General features: G+C 42.6%; 1 protein-coding gene across 1 annotated transcript in view; it reads left to right on the top strand.

The window, feature by feature from the left end:
- The window catches only part of TMEM132D (transmembrane protein 132D), a 367,716-nt gene extending 349,932 nt beyond the window's left edge, over positions 1–17,784 (top strand). The window contains exons 6-9 of the mRNA XM_029571352.1: positions 1,028–1,233; positions 2,551–2,824; positions 7,572–7,763; positions 13,785–17,784. Coding sequence (XP_029427212.1) covers positions 1,028–1,233; positions 2,551–2,824; positions 7,572–7,763; positions 13,785–14,969 — 1,857 coding nt within the window. The 3' untranslated portion in view covers positions 14,970–17,784. The remainder of the gene's footprint in view (positions 1–1,027; positions 1,234–2,550; positions 2,825–7,571; positions 7,764–13,784) is intronic.
- The last annotated feature ends 1,551 nt before the right edge of the window (positions 17,785–19,335 follow it).

The following is a 19,335-nucleotide window of genomic DNA, read 5'->3' as shown; positions in this document are numbered from 1 at the left end:
TCCTGCTTGCCTTGTAATTGACTTCTGGATTGGCTGTAAGTAATGTCTGTAACAGCATTGCAACCTGTGGATGCCGTTGGGTCAGTGGAGGGGTCCTTGGGTGGGAATATGTAATGAATTTACAGCCCTGGCATGCATTGTTATTCTGGGGTTGGGTATCATCCAGCAGCAGCGATGTTTAAGGTGATATCCCTTCCAGAGAAAGTTATTTGCAGGAGCCAAAAGCCCAAGGCCAAGCCTTTAGTCAGTGCAAAGCCTTCCCAGATCTCTAATACCCCGTCCAAAGGGGATTATTGTTACTGGGAGTTAAAAAGTGTGTTAGAGATTTTTAAATGATGTTTAAAAAAAATAGAACAGCCATATTCCGTTTTGTTGAAAATCAGTACAAAGCGCGCCCCCCCGGTGCTGAAAAAGGAGAGTCGTGGAGGAAAGTATCTGGTGCTGGGAAAGTGCATTGGGGGGGGGGGGGGGGGGGTCACACGCGTACTTTCCACGGGCACAAAAGGCCCAGGGTGCACTGCCAGATGGATTTTCAAAAGTCAGACCCCCCCATGCGGGCTTTTCCTTTTTAAACATGGGGCGCAGTCCTGCCAGTTCAACTGCAAACCCCCTGTGGGGTTTAAAAATTATCCTATAAAAGCAATTTCATTGTAATGTCTTTTTTTAACTTTTACATATGGAATTAATAATGTATTGAAATAAATAAATTGAACCCAAGACCATGCTTATTATTTTTCCTTTTTTAATGTTCCTTTATTTTTTTTTTCCTTAATTACACCTAGATTTCCACTACTTCCACCCCAGGAGGGGAGTCTAGCCATCTCCATATCATGTATTCGTTTCTTATATATATATATATTTTTTTTTTGTTTCTTTATTAAAATGTTATTTTGATTATTATTTTATTTGGATTGTTATTGGATTGATTGGCAGCCTCGTCCATTTCTGAAGTTTAATTTCTAGCGCCACCTTAAGTTTGCAAGCATGCTTTACAATTATTCCCTCCCCACCTTTTCTGTCTTTCCAGGTTTCTGACAGATGCGACTATGTCTTTGTAAATGGGAAAGAAATGAGAGGGCGCGTAAATGTCCTCGTTCATTTTGCCTACCAGCACTGGAGCGCCCCGCTGGAGATGACAGCCTGGGTGCCGCGACTTCCTCTGCAGATAGAAGTGTCCGACGCTGAGCTGAATCAGATCAAGGGCTGGCGGGTCCCTATCATCTCCAATAAGAGGTAGGCTTTTATTTATTTATTTATTTATTTATTTAATAACTTTTATATACCGACGAACGTTGGGAACATCTCGTCGGTTTACATAGAACAGAACTTAGCAACAGGCTTTACAATTATTGCATAGTTAAATAAGGAACATTAAGAACATACAAATAACAGATTAGATTATACAAGAAGAAATTAGCAAAGTGGGATACGTGAAAGAGGTTATCTAAACGGGGGCGGGGGAGATTCTGATATATAGGAGGGTATCCACAATTAAAGGAGGTATATATACACGTGATTGGGAACAAATTTTTATATACAATATGATGTCCTGAGAAAAATATTTTTTTATATACAATATGTTGTCCTGATAAAATTCACTTTTGCTGTGTCCTTGTCCCGGGGCGAGTGAGGAGGGGTTCATGGTTTGCATAACCCAGGTTTATTCTGGCACTGAGGGCGGCACACAGAATACAGTACGATAAACTTGGCTACCACCAAGCAGCTGGGACCAGCATGTACATGTGAGGCTGAAGACATAACAGATGTAGAGAAGAGACGGTCTGAGTGCTAAATTAATTGGGTAGTCGCTGTGGGGCCAGCTAGCCCAGTGATTTGAATACATCATTTGAAATGATATCATTGTTTTATATGTATGTTTTTTGTTCAAGCTTTGATGTGTGTGTGGATTGTACTCCACCCTGGACTTAGGAGAGTGCAGTACTCATTTCTGTGGCGCTGGGCAGATACATATATAGAGCTTACAAAGTACTTAAGACACACAAAGAAGACAAATTATGATTTAAACCTGAAGGTCAAATCCCATTCTTTTCAGTGGACACACTTATTACATTTATTTTGGCAGGAACCACTCTATGTGTAAAGGTTGTTTAGTTTGCAACAGGACCACTCACCGCTGTTCTGCTGGAACAGAAGGGGTTCTGCCTTTCCAAAGGGTGAGGTCACAAAAGCTCTATAATCTTTCCAAGAATCTTCCAGAAGTTTTATTTATTTATGTTTTTGAAGTGGTGGGGAAGAGAAAATATACTCCTGAACTGCTGTAACTGATAGAGTCCCTTGTCTGTGGGCACAAGGGCTCAGGGGTCGTTGTGAAGGGTTTTCTTTCAGGTGATCGCACTACATGAATTTGCAGCATGGTATTTAAGATTACAGGTTCTGTAATTTTTGAAAGGTTTGGAGATCAAATCCAGTTGGTGTGGAATCTAACATGGTGGGTTTCTGGACAGATTCCGTATTGTCAACCACGTATCAGTTTTTTCTCGCTAAAAATTTTAAAAGTATTTACTCTTCATTCTGCTTTCAATTCAACAGGCCGGCCAGAGACAGCGATGATGAAGATGATGACGAGAAGAGAGGGAGAGGATGCGCCCTGCAATACCAGCATGCAATGGTGCGCGTCCTAACGCAATTTGTGGCAGAGCCCTTGGACCCTAGTGGTCAGATGACCTACCTGTTGGGTTCTGACTGGCAAATGGACATCACAGACCTAGTGAGCGACTTCATGCAAGTGGACGACCCGAGAATTGCAAAGCTGCAGGCCGGACGTGTTCTGATCGGAGAGGAACTCGGAATGACAACCATTCAGGTAAGGAACCAGAAGTTTAACGTTTAGACCTCATCTTGCTCACAGCTCTCTGTGATAGCAGACAAATATACTGGACACTATTTTCAAAGGTTTCCTCCCGTTCCGTGTCTGTGGCAAAACCTTTTGGAAAATGGAGCCCAAGGCAGCTAATGTAATGCTGCAAAAGCTTGCAGGCGTTTACACAAACTGTAATGCTGAAAATCTAGCCTAGGAGTAAAGAACTGAGAGTCAGAGACACTTGACTAGGGATGTCAGATCTTAAAAAAAAAAAAAAAAAAATGGTTATGACCTAGATCGTTGTACCCGCAAGACATTTTGTAGGTTTGTCAAATGAGTTCAACAAAGTAAAAAAAAAAAAAATCTCTGAAGCACAAGAAATAGCAAATCTGAGGAGAATTCGACAACATCCACCTGATTCACAGGTTCCACAGTGGGCAGATTTGATGTTTTTTTCCTGCAGTTTGGCCCATCTGTAGCAATTACAAATCAAAGCTGAGTGAATTTTCCCAAGCGCCATTGGAAAATGTTGACAGACTTTGAAAATTCCATTGAAATTGTCTGGTTTGCGTTCAACCTTGAATTTTCGGCACATCCTCACTCTTGTAATGTACACATTCAGGAGGTAATTCCAAAGGAGTTATGCGCATACATGTAACTTACTATCATATAGCAAATTTCAAATGTCATCTTAATTGAGTAAAGTGCACTTACAGATGCCTTTCCTGGGTCCCCTTGACCCCACTTTTATCTTCTCTCCTCTTCCCACCTTATTCCTTTATCCCCCTGTTACATGTAACTATTAATTCCATTTCCTAAGTTATGTTTTTTCCCCGTTCATTGTAAACCGATGTGATATGCAAATGAATGTCGGTATATAAAAGTTTTAAATAGACAATTCAATGGCATATATTGTAGCAATTTTCAAAAGCCCACTTACTCAAGTAAAACTCAAGTTTTATGCATGTAAATGCTTTTTAAAATCAGGCCCTAATTGAATGCAGTTGGTTTTAATTTGAATCAAATCAGGAAATACCCGTTTTTTCTTGACTGCAAAATAGAAATGTAGTAATCTGATGCCAAGGCTGATCTGAGGGTTGGGTGATACCCTCGCTATAGAGCAGCAAAATGCTATTGTACAAATAAATGGTGCAACAGAATTAGATGGTGGATTTTAAAATCCCAGCGCACGCATGAATTAGGGGATGTGCAAATAATTCGGGCTTGCATGCGCCGACTGTATTTTAAAAAGCACTCGGGTAAGTGCTCAAATGTCGCGGTGCGCACATCTCAAAACCTTTCAAAAAGTGGCCTGGCATGGGCGTGATCTGGGCGGGGCATGGGCATGTCGGGGCCTGGCCAAGACATGCGTGCGTAAATACCTGCATGCCCCGGCGCGTGCCGAGGCCCCCGCCACGTAACTTTACTCCTGCTAGGGATGGCGTGTGATTTGTAAAATAAAAGGATCGAGCCATTTTGGAGGGGTTTAAAGGGTCTGGGGTAAGCATGAAGAGTGCGGGCTATCAAACCAGGGGAGGATGGGGGACCTAGCTTTAACTGGGCAAGCTGGTAGATGAAATGGTAAACTGGTAATGACATCGGTGCGCGCCTCTTTTAAAATCCCCTGATTCATGCGGCAGAAGCAGGATTTCCGTGCCCACTCAAAATTTGGCGCAATGACTTTACCGGTTTTACGAATGAATCTGTCAGTTCCACCAAGTTCGTCTTTGAGACCCTCCTGGCTTCTTCAGCCTGAAGTCTCCCCGTTGCACCGAGACCCCTCTATCCGGTCATATTTTTCACTTTTAAGATCCTGATATGGAGCAGGAGTAAATACATTGCAAATAAAAGACTTTTCCGCGTCATTTTGTTATAATAGCATCGTAGGCACATGAGTGTTGGCTCCTCCTCGGAGTGCCCCTGCCCCGCCCCTTTCTCGTTCATGCATTCTCACAGTCCCTGAATTACGCGCATATGTTGCCATTTTTAAAATAGGATATACTCAGTGGGCCGGATTTTAAAAGGGTTACGCGCATAAGGTACTTGCGTAACCCTTTTGCCGAGCCTATATTGCATAGGCTTCCGGCGCGCGCAAAGCCCCAGGACGTCGTGATGCGGTCGGCGCGTCATGGGGGGGCGTGTCGGGGGGGTGTGACGCGGTCGGCACATCATCCGGGGGCGGTGCCACGGGCGTGGTTTCGGCCCGGGGGCGTGGCCGCGGCCTCCGGACCAGCCCCCGGACCGGAACATGGCGCGCGCAAAGTTTCGCCTGCTTCGAGCAGGCGTAACTTGTGCGACAAAGGTAGGGGGGGTTTAGATAGGGCCGGGGAGTGGGTTAGGTAGGGGAAGGGAGGGGAAGGTGGGGGGAGGCGGAAGGAAACTTCCCTCCGATCTCGGAGCAGCCTCGGAGGGAACGGGCAGCGCGCCGACCCCGGATTTTATAAGATACGCGCAGCTACACGCGCATCTTATAAAATCCGGTGTACTTTTGTTCGCGCATGCACTGGGGTAGATTTTCAAACCGCGCGAATAGGCGTACTTTTGCTGGCGCATCAGGCGCCAGCAAAAGTACGCAGGATTTTAGTAGATACGCGCGGAGCCGCGCAAATCCTGGATCGGCGCGCGCAAGGCTATCGATTCTGTATAGCCGGCGCGCGCCGAGCCGCGCAGCCTACCCCCATTCCCTCCGAGGCCGCTCCGAATTCGGAGCGGCCTCGGAGGGAACTTTCTTTTGCCCTCCCCTCACCTTCCCCTCCCTTCCCCTACCTAACCCACCCGCCCGGCCCTGTCTAAACCCCCCCCCTTACCTTTGTCGGGGGATTTACGCCTCCCGGAGGGAGACATAAATCCCTGCGCGCCAGCGGGCCGCTAGCACGCCGGGACGCGACCTGGGGGCGGGTACGGAGGGCGCGGCCACGCCCCCGGACCGCCCCGGGCCGTAACCACGTCCCCGGGCCCGCCCCCAAAACGCTGCCGACACGCCCCCGAAATGCCGCGACGACCGGGCCCGCCCCCGACACGCCCCCCTTGCCAAACCCCGGGACTTACGCGAGTCCCGGGGTCTGTGCGCGCCGGTAGGCCTATTGAATATAGGCGCACCGGCGCGCAGGGCCCTGCTCGCCTAAATCCGCCCGGATTTAGGCGGATTTAGGCGAGCAGGGCTCTGAAAATCCGCCCCACTATGTTTTAAAATGTACCCCAGTGTATGCCATTTTATGCGCACATGTGCCCTTTTTTTGTGCAATCATCTTTTGAAAATCTACTCGTAGTGAGCAGGTGCCTCGATATCAAGCAATAGAAGGGCATCTTTAGAAATACTTGATGATTGTTCTTTTTGAAATTTCAACTGAACTGAACTGGCCGACTTTTCTTTAGGAAAGAAGAAGGAGATTCCAAGCGTCAAGCGTCTTGCGGGCACATAAAAAGCAGGAGTCAGGGGTCACCAGGCACGCTATTATCTATTCTGTGGCACAAATCTGAATGAAATTGAATAGAACAGGTCAAAAGATTATAGGAGGGGGACAGACACACAGACAGGATAATGTTATAAACTCATTTTCCTTAAAGTAACCTAGGATAAAAATGTAACCTGAGCTCTTAAGTCTAGAGGATTCCCTTCTTGCGAAGATTGAGGAGGAACGAGGGCTTTAGGAATGCAAATCATATCAGAACTGCAAAAGACACAAAGACCATTTTAATGATTCTCTCACACAATCAGTTAAGCAAAGAACAATTCATGGTAACATGTATCCCTCTTTGCCTGAATATTTGCACAGATGAAGCATCAGAAATATTTTGTTCATTACTGCCAAGTGTTGCTGTTTTATGTTTTAATTTTATTCCTCAAAAAAAAAAAAAAAATAGACAGGAAACCAGTTTCATGGAACATTGGATTTTGCCTGTTTAAAAAAATAAATTTGCATGCAGTAATAAAAATGAATGTTTTGCAAAAGTGTTGCTTAGGGCTTGAATCATCTAAATGCTGGTAATCCATTCCAGTATTATGAAAAATGTATCTCGGGGTTCTGCTAATTTTGGAACACTAGGGAAGACTTACGTGTATGCAGAATATAAATAAGGGTTAATAAGATGTCTCATTCCATGTCTTGCCCCCCTTCCATTATCAGCAGCAACTGCACATCCAGAAGGAACAATATTCACAAATACTGCATGCCCTCTATCTCTGAAACTTCATTCTCCATGCTATCACTGCTAAGATAGTGCAGTTCAGAGCATCCTAGAGAAAACGGGAAGAAATGGGGAACAGTAAAGGGAATGCTTATATGCCTCACACAGCAGAACTATCCTCTGCCTTTAATGCACCTTTAATGACCTGAAACACAAAACTTCACATTACAATCTTCCTAACTGTAATGCACACAGTCTTATACCCAAACTAACTCTGTAACAGCACCACTTCATACCTACTTTCTAGGACTCAGCTGTAGTAGTCACTCAATGATTCAGTCTCTCTGAGATGCAGCCTCAAACCTGCTCCAGATCCTGCATCACAGCCTCCGTAACTTCTTCATTCAAACAACGACAGACACACGCATGTCTGGCATGCAGCACAACACAATCACATTGCGCACTTTCATGAACCTTGTTAGAAAGTTTACCCTATTTCATAACTGAAGCAGAATCTGGAGTTTTTGAGGACTTTGAAAAGCATGAAAACTTTGAACTTGTTAAAAAAAAAAAAGCATGTTTTTATAAAGAAGTGCTTTTGATTCTGATTTTCATGTTTCAGATTTTGTCTCCCCTCTCGGATGCCATCTTGGCTGAGAAGACGGTGACAGTACTGGATGAGAAAGTGACAATTACAGATCTCGGGGTTCAGCTGGTAACTGGGCTCTCAGTGTCCCTTCAGCTCAGTACAGGCAGTAATAAGGCCATCTTCGCCACAACAGTAGCCCAAGAGCTGCTCCATACACCTAAACAGGTACTTATGCCCAACAAATTAGGATTATGCAAAGATCAATAAAATCAATGTTGACAAATTATTACCTATGAATTCTTAGGATCTAATTTATAATAGGACAAATTATTCTCTCTCATCTTTTTGGAACAAGTGAAGACTTTAAAATAAATGAGTGCTTCAGAATCAAAGCCTCTAACAACTTAGAACCAGTCAAAAATGATCATGAACTAGCCCTAAACAGCAGTACTGGGACAAGTGCAGTTTATTTTTCATTTTTTGAAGCTTATTTGTTTTTTCAGTTGATGGTCTCTTCCGTGCCTTTCATATATATTTTTCATGTACCCAAGCTTTTCAGCTTTAAAATTTGAGGGAAAGGGGGTCCTGAAACAGAGGCATCATGAGGCCAGTATTTATGTCCACCAAGCTTTTCTACCTTTAGAAATGAGAGGTGGGCTAGATCCAATTGTGGCATCCGTTTTCTCCTTCATTTAACCCTCTCTCTAGCAAAATCATGTTAGTAGTATACCTATGGGGCTTCCCTTCAGAGCCCTTAACTTAAATCTTTGCCTTTGGTTAGGATATGGCCATAGATTGTGTTCCTACAGGAGTTTGCGGTGCTGCCTCCACAATATTCCTACTCCCAACTAGCCCAGGAGGCAGGATCAGAGTTGGCTCTTCAGTCTAGGTTTCTCAGTTTGTGATGTACCAACCCATAAGAATTGCCAGGGAGTTTGTCTCCCTTTATTAGATGATAAAATTTAGAAATGCAGAATCTTCTGTAGATAAAGAGGCCACTGGCCCATGGGAAGAACTGGTGGGCTCATTGCCCACATTTGGAACTAACCTGAGCTCTACTGAAAACCAGTTTTTAAAGCAAGGGAACTCAGCCTGTCGCCCAGCTCTCAAGTTTGGAGAATATAAAAACAATCGGATCTGAATATTTGTTGTGATATTTATTACCAAACTCTTTATGCTTGTGAACAAGCAGTATCCCCAGGAGACAAATGATGAGGAACAGCCATCAGGGTGCATCCCTAATAAGATATAATTGCTCCTCTGAGTGAATACCGGTTTTTGCTGGACACGCTGTAATTCTCAGAGTATGCTTCGGATAATAAAAGAGGGAAAAGACATGATTAAACTATTTTAAGTAGAGAAAAGGAGGACAAGCAGCAGCCAAAATAAACTCTTAGCAACTTTTCACAAATTTTCAGAAGCTAATAAGAAATAGGATTTATGGCAGAGTTAGCAAATTGTAAGTTAAAACAGCACAAAAATTGGCAACAAATTGCCTGCACTTACTTCTTGTAGCCTGACATGCTCAGTTAAATCACTGCTGCAGAGAAAAAACTTTAGGCAGAATGAAAAGCTTATGTTTCAGGTGTCTTTTGGGTAAGCAATTAAGGCGGTTTGTGACTGTGTTGTCATCCTTTGTCTTCAAACAAAAAAAAACCACTGTTATGCAGATAACATTCCGATCTACAATCTATAATGAAAAGTAAATGCTGTTCTTATCTTACTGTTCACCCAGAATGAAGTCAAGTGGTAATTTGTCTGGGATTCGATTCACTCAAATTCTTTTTGGCCTCTGGAAGGTGAATATTATGGAGATGAGGGACCCCAAACAGCAGCTACTGTGAAAGGAAGACGTTTGAGAGGAAGAGAAAAGGAAGACGTTTGAGAGGAAGAGGAAAGGAAGACGTTTGAGAGGAAGAGGAAAGGAAGATGTTTGAGAGGAAGAGGAAAGGAAGATGTTTGAGGGGAAGAGGAAAGGAAGACGTTTAAGAGGAGGAGGAAAGGAAGACATTTGAGGAGAGGAGGAAAGCAAGATGTTTGAGGGGAGGAGGAAAGGAAGACGTTTGAGGAGAGCAGGAAAGGAAGACGTTTGAGAGGAAGAGAAAAGGAAGACATTTGAGAGGAAGAGGAAAGGAAGACGTTTGAGGGGAAGAGGAAAGGAAGATGTTTAAGGGGAGGAGGAAAGGAAGACGTTTGAGGGGAAGAGGAAAAGAAGATACTTGAGGGAAGGAGGAAAGGAAGACGTTTGAGGGGAGGAGGAAAGGAAGACGTTTGAGAGGAAAGGAAGATGTTTGAGGGGAAGAGGAAAGGAAGACATTTGGAATGGCCAAAAATAAAAATATTTGGAGCTTGGAGGAGGAGTCACCAACATAGACTTGCTTACACACCATCCATACTGCCTGTAGAAAAGCTTACTAACATCTGCTTCCCTTCCTTTTGTTGTTGCCAGAGCTATATTGTACATGTTCAGCTCCCATAATGTTCTTTTGGAATATTTTTAACATGTTCAAAACTTATCTACACTTTGGGAAAAATAATGTAGACTAAACCCTTCTCTTTTCTGCTCTGTCGTAAAATAGCAATGATGTGTAACTTCTTTCTCCTGTTGTTAAGCACTGGCTGGAGCTTTCCATGCAAACGTTACTTTTAGAGGGGCCAGTGCCTCTTTTTCCATCTAGGAGTGCAAGCTTGTCATTTTATAACTGCTTTGGGATCACCTGATGGGTACATTACACTCTAGACAACATTCACACATTTTTCTTTGAGCAATCAGTGCACCTTTTCTTGCCCTCCCAACTGTGCACGCTTCTTCTCCTCACATTCATTCGGCTCACATACACCACCAGCTTTCTTCTTGCAGGTAATCCTTTCACAAAAATAAATCTTTTATGTTCTCTCTCTCATACAGCGCAGATCCATGGCATTATAGATCCTCAGGACTATAGGGAGATGAGAAGACAGACACTATGGCCATACGTCAATGCTCAGGCGTCTGACTTTATTTATAACAGTGATAAGAAGTACCCAAGGGGCTGGGACTCTTGCAGTCGAGACCCCCAGTCCTACGCAGCTGCCAACAAGATGCCAAATAACCTGTAGAATTAGGCCGTGCAGTGCCAAATTGCCAGGCCACAGCAGCTGCAGCATCGCCCCCGACGTGGACCTGAAGAAGGAGGGAGCTGGGATGCAGCAGCAGCCACAGTAGGAGCATCATCCCACCCCTCTGCTGACCCCCAGGGCCCCCTTCCTTCTCCCCACCCAGGAGGCAGGAGAAGAGCGAGAGAGGGTGAAAAGTAGCCCAGAGATCAATTGAGGGAGGGGCAGAGAGAGGCTGTTGCTCAGTGTAGGGTATCCAAAGAAGAATTACAAAAAAATTCTCCTCTTTCCCCAACCAAATCCCTGGCAGGGGATGGCAATAAAACGGTGTCCTTAGCATTGCCACATTAAGCTTGCAAAGAGTATTCACACCGATGACACATGGCAGTGCCGCATACAACTAGTTCTCTGTTTCACAAGATAATGAACACCTATTACTCAAACTCCTCCATCACATAACACCTAAACTTATTGTTCAGGCATATATAGCACTTAATACACACAAGAAACATACACAATATCAATGTATTTATATACAAAATCTCTTGCCTTCATGATCACTGGATGGGAAGGGGTGGGGGGTCTCTCCCGCTGCTTCTCCTGTTCCTCAGGGCAGAGGTACGGCATGATGTGGAGAGTCTGACAAAGAAAATATCAGCATAAAAAAATAAACCCCGAGTGCAGAGGACATCTAAACCATCGTAGACAGAGAAAATGACAAAACAGATAAGGGAAGGGAGTAACCAAAGCCGAAAAACAGAACAGAAAAGAATCCCAGAAGGAGAGAGAGAGAGAAATCGGAACATATGACAAAGTAACAAGAATATAAACAATTACATCTGACATGAAAAGCACATCCAGTGACCAAAAATCTATTCAATATTACCATGCAGGAAGGACGTTAGTAAGAAGTCAGCAACACAGACATAGCAGCCATGTGCAGCAAAGGCATGTATCCAAAGACCCTCAGAAAAGCATTCAAAACATGAAACTCGCTTATATTCACTGCCTGGAATAAGAAAAAAAAAAAAGATCCTCCAAGCTAGGGTACCATTCGATGCCCTCTTCTAGTTGCCAAGGCACCTTTGGGCATCCCCTCGGAGATACAGCAGCGTGGCGGCTGCTCCATTTTCCTGTGACATACAGATGTGAAGGCAGTCTATGCTAGGAGGGGTGGAATGGAGACTGAAGCTTCAGCATTGCATGAAGCAAACATGTTTGTTAAGGGATTGAGCCTCCTTATTGTGCGGTGCTGCTGCTGACAGAGTAATTACAATAACGTGGCGGAATACTTGTCAGACATTCCTAACTCTCGAGTAGCATTCGTGTTAATTTCCTTCTAATCACGCAGTATCTTTTGTGCTACATATTACACATTTCTATTTTTATTTTTGTTTTCCTGTTACCCCGGTGGAGTCAGGTCCCATGTTTTGGAGCATATTTAAATGAGGAATGTGCTGAGTGAAGTGTGTGCATGTGTGAATAAACAATTTTTGCTTTTTGCCCTTAGTTCGAGTTAAAATCAGGCTGTGAGCTGCCTTCTATTTGCTCAAGTCAAATAACTTTATGCTGGAACTATTTCCCTAAGTTCTCACATTCAAATGAATTGAGCCCCATATGTTCTGTGTTCACCATATTAGCATGAGCACAGTTTTAATACGTGAGCTTCTGCAGAGTTACTAGTGCAGGGCACGCATTTCTGTAGCAATCTCACCGTGTTCCAAATCCTGAGGTCATGTGGTGCGATTTCGCGTGCATCCCAAGAATGTACATTAGCAATGGCAAATCCATGAAGAGTAAATTAAACCTGAGCAGACTAGATGGGCCCTTGCTGCTTTGCCTGCTGTGCTTAACCCCCAAGTGATGACCAACAATGCTCCATATGCACTGCTTTGTTCAAGGTGTGGATCAGATAAGCCAGTACATGATTTTATTACAATTTGGTCCTAAAGTGCATGTTTTGTTTAAAAAATAAAGATGTACATTTGAGCTGTTAATGCTGTGCAGTAGTATATAGAGATTATTATAATGTAGGAACACATGCTTACCCAAGACAGTCCTATCCCAACCGCATGACTCCAAATATTTGCGACCTTCCTCTATAAGTCATAATAAAAATCTTATTGGAAGTTAGTTTTGCAATTATCTCCTATTTTTGACCCAGCAGGGTACCTCCTGCTCCTTTTGGGTTTCCAACTCAATCAAAACTGGCCTCTGCTGGATGAAGGTGCCATGAGCCTTCATTCCTACGCCGTCAGGGGTTAGTCCCCATTTTATAACTCCTCCTTTCATCTCACCCAGCAACAACCCTCGGCCAGGTGCCACACCCTGCAACTCCGCCCAGAAAGCCGGTATGCGGGCACCCCCGAATCTGCACACTAGGCAATACCATGGTGCAACAGCCGAGTCTCCCTGTCACCTCATCCCACCCGAGAGCTGTGAAAACTGCTTCTGCAGCACCACCAGCCCTGGCCCAAGGTTCCTGCATTAGCCACAACACCAGCCCCAAATATTGAAATTTGTCCTTAATGTTTTCCTGAAAATGCCTTCTAACAATAATGTGCTTTTAGAAACAGTAAAGCCAATGAAGATTTTTTAAAAATTAAGGGCCTGATTTACTAAGGCTTTTCTCCCATTCTTTGTCTGTGGTAAAATAGCTTAGTGAATCAGACCTTAAGTCGTAATGCATAAATCTATTGCAGTTTTATTTGTTAGCTAGACTGTGTCCCTTAACTTTTAACATTTGCTCTGAGTAACAAGAGGAGACTTTCTATTAATGCATTTTAGAAGTAATGTGATAAATAGTTTTTCATTTAAATATATAACAGCAGTAAATGATCCCAGTATACAGTAATATCTTTTGACATGCAATTTATTATTGCATTTCAGAAGCAGACTCCATATAACCCAAGGGACACATCTCCTTTTTAGCACCTCTGAGGAAAACAAATTTTATTGCCACTGAGTGCTTAAAACCTGTAGGTTTTTTATGCCTGAAAGAGGAAGTAATGTCCTACTTAAAGAAAACAGTTTCCTACTTTTTAAAAACATTTTACGTTTTAGATGCATCCTGTCCAATAATTTTTTTTTGTCTGCAAGCTTCTTTTTTTTTTTTTTTTGAACTATTTGGGTTTTTCTCCTCCCTAACAGGAAGCTGCCCTCAGTTGCTGGATCCAGTTCAGTGATGGTTCTGTAACACCCCTGGATATTTACAACATGAAAGACTTCACCCTGAGTGCAACATCTCTGGATGAGAAGATAGTCTCCATTCAGCAGGACCCCAAATTCAAATGGCCCACCATTGTGGCTGAAACTGAAGGGCAAGGGGAATTGGTGAGGGTGGAAATGATGATTAGCGAGTCGTGTCAGAAGTCCAAGAGGAAAAGTGTTTTAGCTGTTGGCAGCGGAAACATCAAAGTCAAGTTTGGGGAACATGCCCCTTTGAATGACAGTGACAGCAAACAGGGAAGCAGTGGGGTTCATCTGGAGAACCATGCTAGTGATAGGAAGCAGAAAACATTACCAGAACGAGTCAGACCAGGTGGACATTATTTTGGAAGTTCTTCTTCAGATCGAGAGGATGATATCCTAAAAAGAGCTACAACCGATATATCTCTTCTAAAGAAGAAAGATGGCAGAGAAAGTCTTTTGGATGATGACAGTCAGCTACCAAGCATCCCTATAGACTTCACCAGCTTCCCTGCACAAGCTGACTTGCCAAGGAACACTGAGGACATAGAGGAGAATGACCTTGCACAAAACAACAGAGGCTTGAGTGATTTGGAAATTGGAATGTATGCATTGCTGGGTGTCTTCTGCCTTGCAATACTGGTCTTCCTTATTAACTGCGTGACCTTTGCTTTGAAGTACAGGCATAAACAAGTGCCAGTAGAGGAGCAGGAAAGTATGAGTCATGCCCATGATTGGGTAGGACTAAGCAATAGGACAGAACTTTTAGAGAGCAATCTAAACTTCTCAGCTCAACAAGATGAGTGCATTACTGTAATAGACAAGGGGATGGATATTGAGGAAAGTAAGTATCTCCTGAGTACAACTTCCCAAAAGAATATGAATGGACAAGTGTACAGGTCTTCGGAGTCCCCATTCATTGAGGGGAAAGAACAAAAACTGGAGTCATCAACCTCCCCTACCTCTAAACGAAAACGAGTCAAATTTACCACCTTTACTACAATAGCCTCAGATGATGGATGTCCCACTGTTAACTCCATTTTAATGAACAATGAGGATGATATTAAATGGGTTTGCCAGGACATGGACCTTGGGGAATGCAAAGAACTAAGAAACTATATGGAGAGGTTACATGAAAATGTGTAACACACCTCTTGCCACTGTTGGTCTCTCACCTTTCTGCCTTTAATTTTGGCTAGTTGGGGAAAATACATCACGCAAAGAAGGAAAAGCTGCTGTTGAAGGTGGTACGTGATGGACTAAACTCAACAAGACCCCTGCAGATTGCTCAGAAACCAGGCATAGGATGCCAAGACCACAGCTAGCTTCATAAAAGTCAAGTTTCTGAATGAAGCCTGACTCAGGTCTCTGATGCATGAGCATAGAAAAACAGACCTTGCTTTCTGGATTTTGCCAGGAAAAAAAGGCAAAAAAATACAAATAAACTGGAAATAGTTTAAATACAATTAAAATTCATGTTGCTCAGTGGATATTCAGTCCTGTAGACTGCTGAAAGCAAGCTTTGCATAAACTGATCAATGGAGAAACATGGAAATCCAGACACAATTCAGCAGTAAAGTATTCTAAAAGGTGGATGGAAACAAGAATGTGACACACAAAATAATCCACTGCTGTGTCTTACCATCTTCCAAAGAATCAGCACAAAACTGAGTGATTTGCTGCAGCCCAACATTTTGCCTCTTAATAAGAGTTGATCTACAATTTGGATTGAAACATGACTTTTAAGTAGATGTTGAAATACATGCCCTGCAGTGCAGTTCTTCTGGTTTTCATACTTCTGCGCAAGGAGAAGGAAGGAATCTTCTATAATCAATACCTGGGCATACCAGAAAGTGCCATTTTGGAATAGAGTCAAAGACCATGCTGTTTAATTTTATTTATTTTTTTTGTTTGAGTTTGAGCAAAGAGTTTTATTAATTGATGACCCACCCTCTGAGTGCTGCTACTCTACCATAAAAAGATTTACTGTAGTACAATGTTTAGGGATGGGGGAGAAGGTTAGATTGTCCTATTTTAGATCAGTGCTGCCCAGTCATGAAACGTCAAATGTTTTGTCTAACATAATTTAACCAAGTGAGCCTGAACAGAACCATCCAAACTGGACTCTAATCTCAATAAGGTAGAGTTGACTTAGGGAATAGCCCCTGCTATTACTGGCATCAGTAGAATGGGATCTTCTTGGTGTTTGGGTACTTGCCAGGTACTTGTGACTTGGCTTGGCCTCTGTTGGAAACAGGATGCTGGGCTTGATGGACCCTTGGTCTGACTCAGCATGGCAATTTCTTATGTTCCTATGTTCTTAACAGTTTTCTTTTCATATACTGTACATGGTGGCTTATTGTCATACTACTTTAACCTGTCAGAACCTGTCAAAATCAGGAGCTTGTTCATATTTTAATTATGGCTGAGAGTCATAAATGGCCAGTCCATTTTTTTCTTTTGCATGAATGGGTAAGCTCAGGAAATGCATTGGCTGTCAAGCATTGGGCCTCAAGTCTAGACTGAATATAAATAACTAAGGCCTAGATTTTCTATCTTTGCCCGACTTCCTGAATCGCGCGGGTACCGGGGGTCGGGGGGCCGAAGGAGGGGGCGGGCCTGTGAAAGCCGGCAGCGATCACACCATCGCGGTGCTATCGCTGCTGGGTTTTGCACCCGCAGCGTCGGTCCCGGTGCCGCCCTGACTCCTCCTCTTCCGGGGCCGACACCGCCCTGACTCCGCCCCGGTCACCCTATTGCACGCGAAAAGCTATTGAAAATGACCCCCTAAATGTAAGCTTTATACAGTAAAACTTCTGTACTGAATATACTGACAGGCCTTCTGTGATATCCATAATGTTCAAGGTAATAAAGATTATCATTAAGACTAGAAATTAGACAATTATATTCTGGATGTAAAAGGCATCCTCCATGCACAGGCGCTTTGCTAGATGAACTTCACTCTAGCATTTTATTATTTTATATGGAATTTGCATATATTTTTTTTTCCTCATTTCTATAATAAGGAGGTAATTTTTAATAGGATTTACATGTGTAAAACGGCTCATGAAAATTCCATAAGTGGAATTGACAAAGGTTTTACATGCATCAGTGGGCTTCTGGAATATTGCTCTGACATGTGCTACTCTTATGTGTGTAACTCCTTTTGAAAAGTACCTCCTTAGTGCAGTTTAGTCACATGTCCTAGTTCAAACCATTTATCCATGGATTTTGTGTGACTGAAAAGCCTCAAAGAATCATATCCGCTGATATGAAAGATGTACGCACAAAAATTGTTTTGAATCAAACACAAAGCCCTTACAGTGACACTGCATTTGATGGGAATAGGTCCCACAAAGACATGGCAACACGAGTTTCACCCTAGCTTGAGCCTATTCTACTGGTGACGGTGTTGAAATATTTTGGTTTGCCTTTTCTGTTCACATCATTTTATGCCCTCTAACATAATGTGGAAATAATGGGTCTTCATTTTTCTCCATTACTTCTACTTAGTATGATAAAATGTTTTCCAAAACCACCTCAACAAAAGAAATGCATATTTAGAATGTATTGTAGATTATAAGAATGTAATATATATGTATATATTTACATATATATATATATTTATAAAGATGTCAAGTGTAAATAAAATTTGCATTCTGTGATTTCACCTTTCAGTATTGCAAACCTTTTCAAATCATCTCATTGTCCTTTGGCAGCTGATGACTCTATAACTACCACAAGATTCAAATATGTCCTGGCTATTCTGTTATATGAAAAATGCACATTTAAGGCTCTTAAGCACAGTCAGATTATGGACTGTTACGTTATGTAAATATTCTCTATTCATGTTGGAAAAAACAAATCTGAACTCGTGACAATGAAATATATCATGCACATTTAGTCTTCCTTTCCAGAACAAAGTATTTTCAAAGATATCACATCTGTACTTCTGCATTAAAAAAAACAACTGGTTAAATCAAATAATGAACAGCTTCTGTTTGACTTGACATTTCTTTTTTTAGCCAATATCTTACTTTGTCCAATTGTTTTTTCCAGTTACTTTTCAGATCATGGTGCTTTATACTCTGAACTTTCTTTGATTACCATAAAATCTGATTTGGGGGGGGGGGTTATTTATTCAGCCACTTATATTTTCTTACAAGGACACCCTAAAAATCGCCTGCCTGTAAAATCCTCAAAAATATCAGTCGACTAGTTTCTTGGTTTGATTTCTTCCTTTTCTCATCAATCAATTTTGTTTTATCAATTACATAGAAGGCAGATCTAGTAGTAGTAGCAGTAGTAGTAGTAGTAGTAGCAGTAGCAGTAGTAGTAGTAATATATGATTTACATTTTTGGCACAGCAGCAACTAAGCCATATTGCTCCAAATGTAAGTTAAAAATATGTAAACAGGTCTGAAAGATTTGTCTAATCACTAAAGCGGTAATTTTCAAAGTAATGTGCGCGCGTTTGCCGGTGCACGCACATGGAGCGCAGATTTTATAACGTGCACATGTTATAAAATCAGCTATGCACGCACAATTTTATATCGACCCACGCATGTGCGCGCAAATGCCATCTCGAGCGCATAAGTGGGCGGAATTTTAGTAGATGCGTGCGGCGACACATTAGGTCTATTTCCCAGTTCCCTCCCAGTTCACCCCAGTAAAAGAGAAGACTTCCTAGCCTCCTTCTTTACCCTACTAACCCCGACCCTTAAAACCCCTCTGACTACCCCCTTTTTTTTTTTGGTTATTTATTTGCTTACACGCAGTCCATAGCAGAAGCAAGTTACGTGATTGCGGGATCCGGGCGCACGCTAGTGTGCATAACTGACTTCATGGTGCAGTCCCAGCCCGCCCAGGCCACTCCCATGTCCCACCCCTTTCTCACCCAAACTTTTTTATCCCCATACAGGGAGATACACTCGTGGCGGCGAGCCTTTTAAAATCCACACGGACCACGTACATCCGAGTCATGCACGTATCTCCTGGTTTAGCTACACGCAAGCCTTTTAAAATATACCTCTAAATGAACATTGTGCATCATCAACTACAGCTATTAAAATGTATTTTTCAGTTATGGGGGGCCTATTTACTAAAGAACATTAACATTAAATCAAGCCTCAACACATATTTAACACACTTTATATATGTATTAACTCAGATTAACACTGCATTATTTAATGCACTTTTTTTGCATTGGATAACGTTATCCATAAATTTTCTGTGTTTAGTTGCATTGCATGCAAATTCATGAAAAGCAACTCAATATTAAAATGGAATAACACAAATTGAAAGTAGAAGGTATAGTTAAGATATAGCATTCACTACTGCTAGCTGTGAGCCCTGATGGAGATTCCAGTTTCCACCATTTCTTTTGATTGAAGAATCCCCCACCAGCAACTCTGGCAGACAAAGTGGTGCCAGTTGACCTCATTTGCCCCAGGGGGGAGACTGCATGAGGTCAGCTGGTACCATTTTGTCTGTGAGAGTTGGCATGACAGGA

The sequence above is a fragment of the Rhinatrema bivittatum genome, chromosome 11 (assembly GCF_901001135.1).
Source record: "Rhinatrema bivittatum chromosome 11, aRhiBiv1.1, whole genome shotgun sequence".
In the NCBI taxonomy this organism is placed as follows: domain Eukaryota; kingdom Metazoa; phylum Chordata; class Amphibia; order Gymnophiona; family Rhinatrematidae; genus Rhinatrema; species Rhinatrema bivittatum.
The sequence above is the reverse complement of the archived record's forward strand: the minus strand, read 5'-3'. Positions and strand labels throughout refer to the sequence as shown.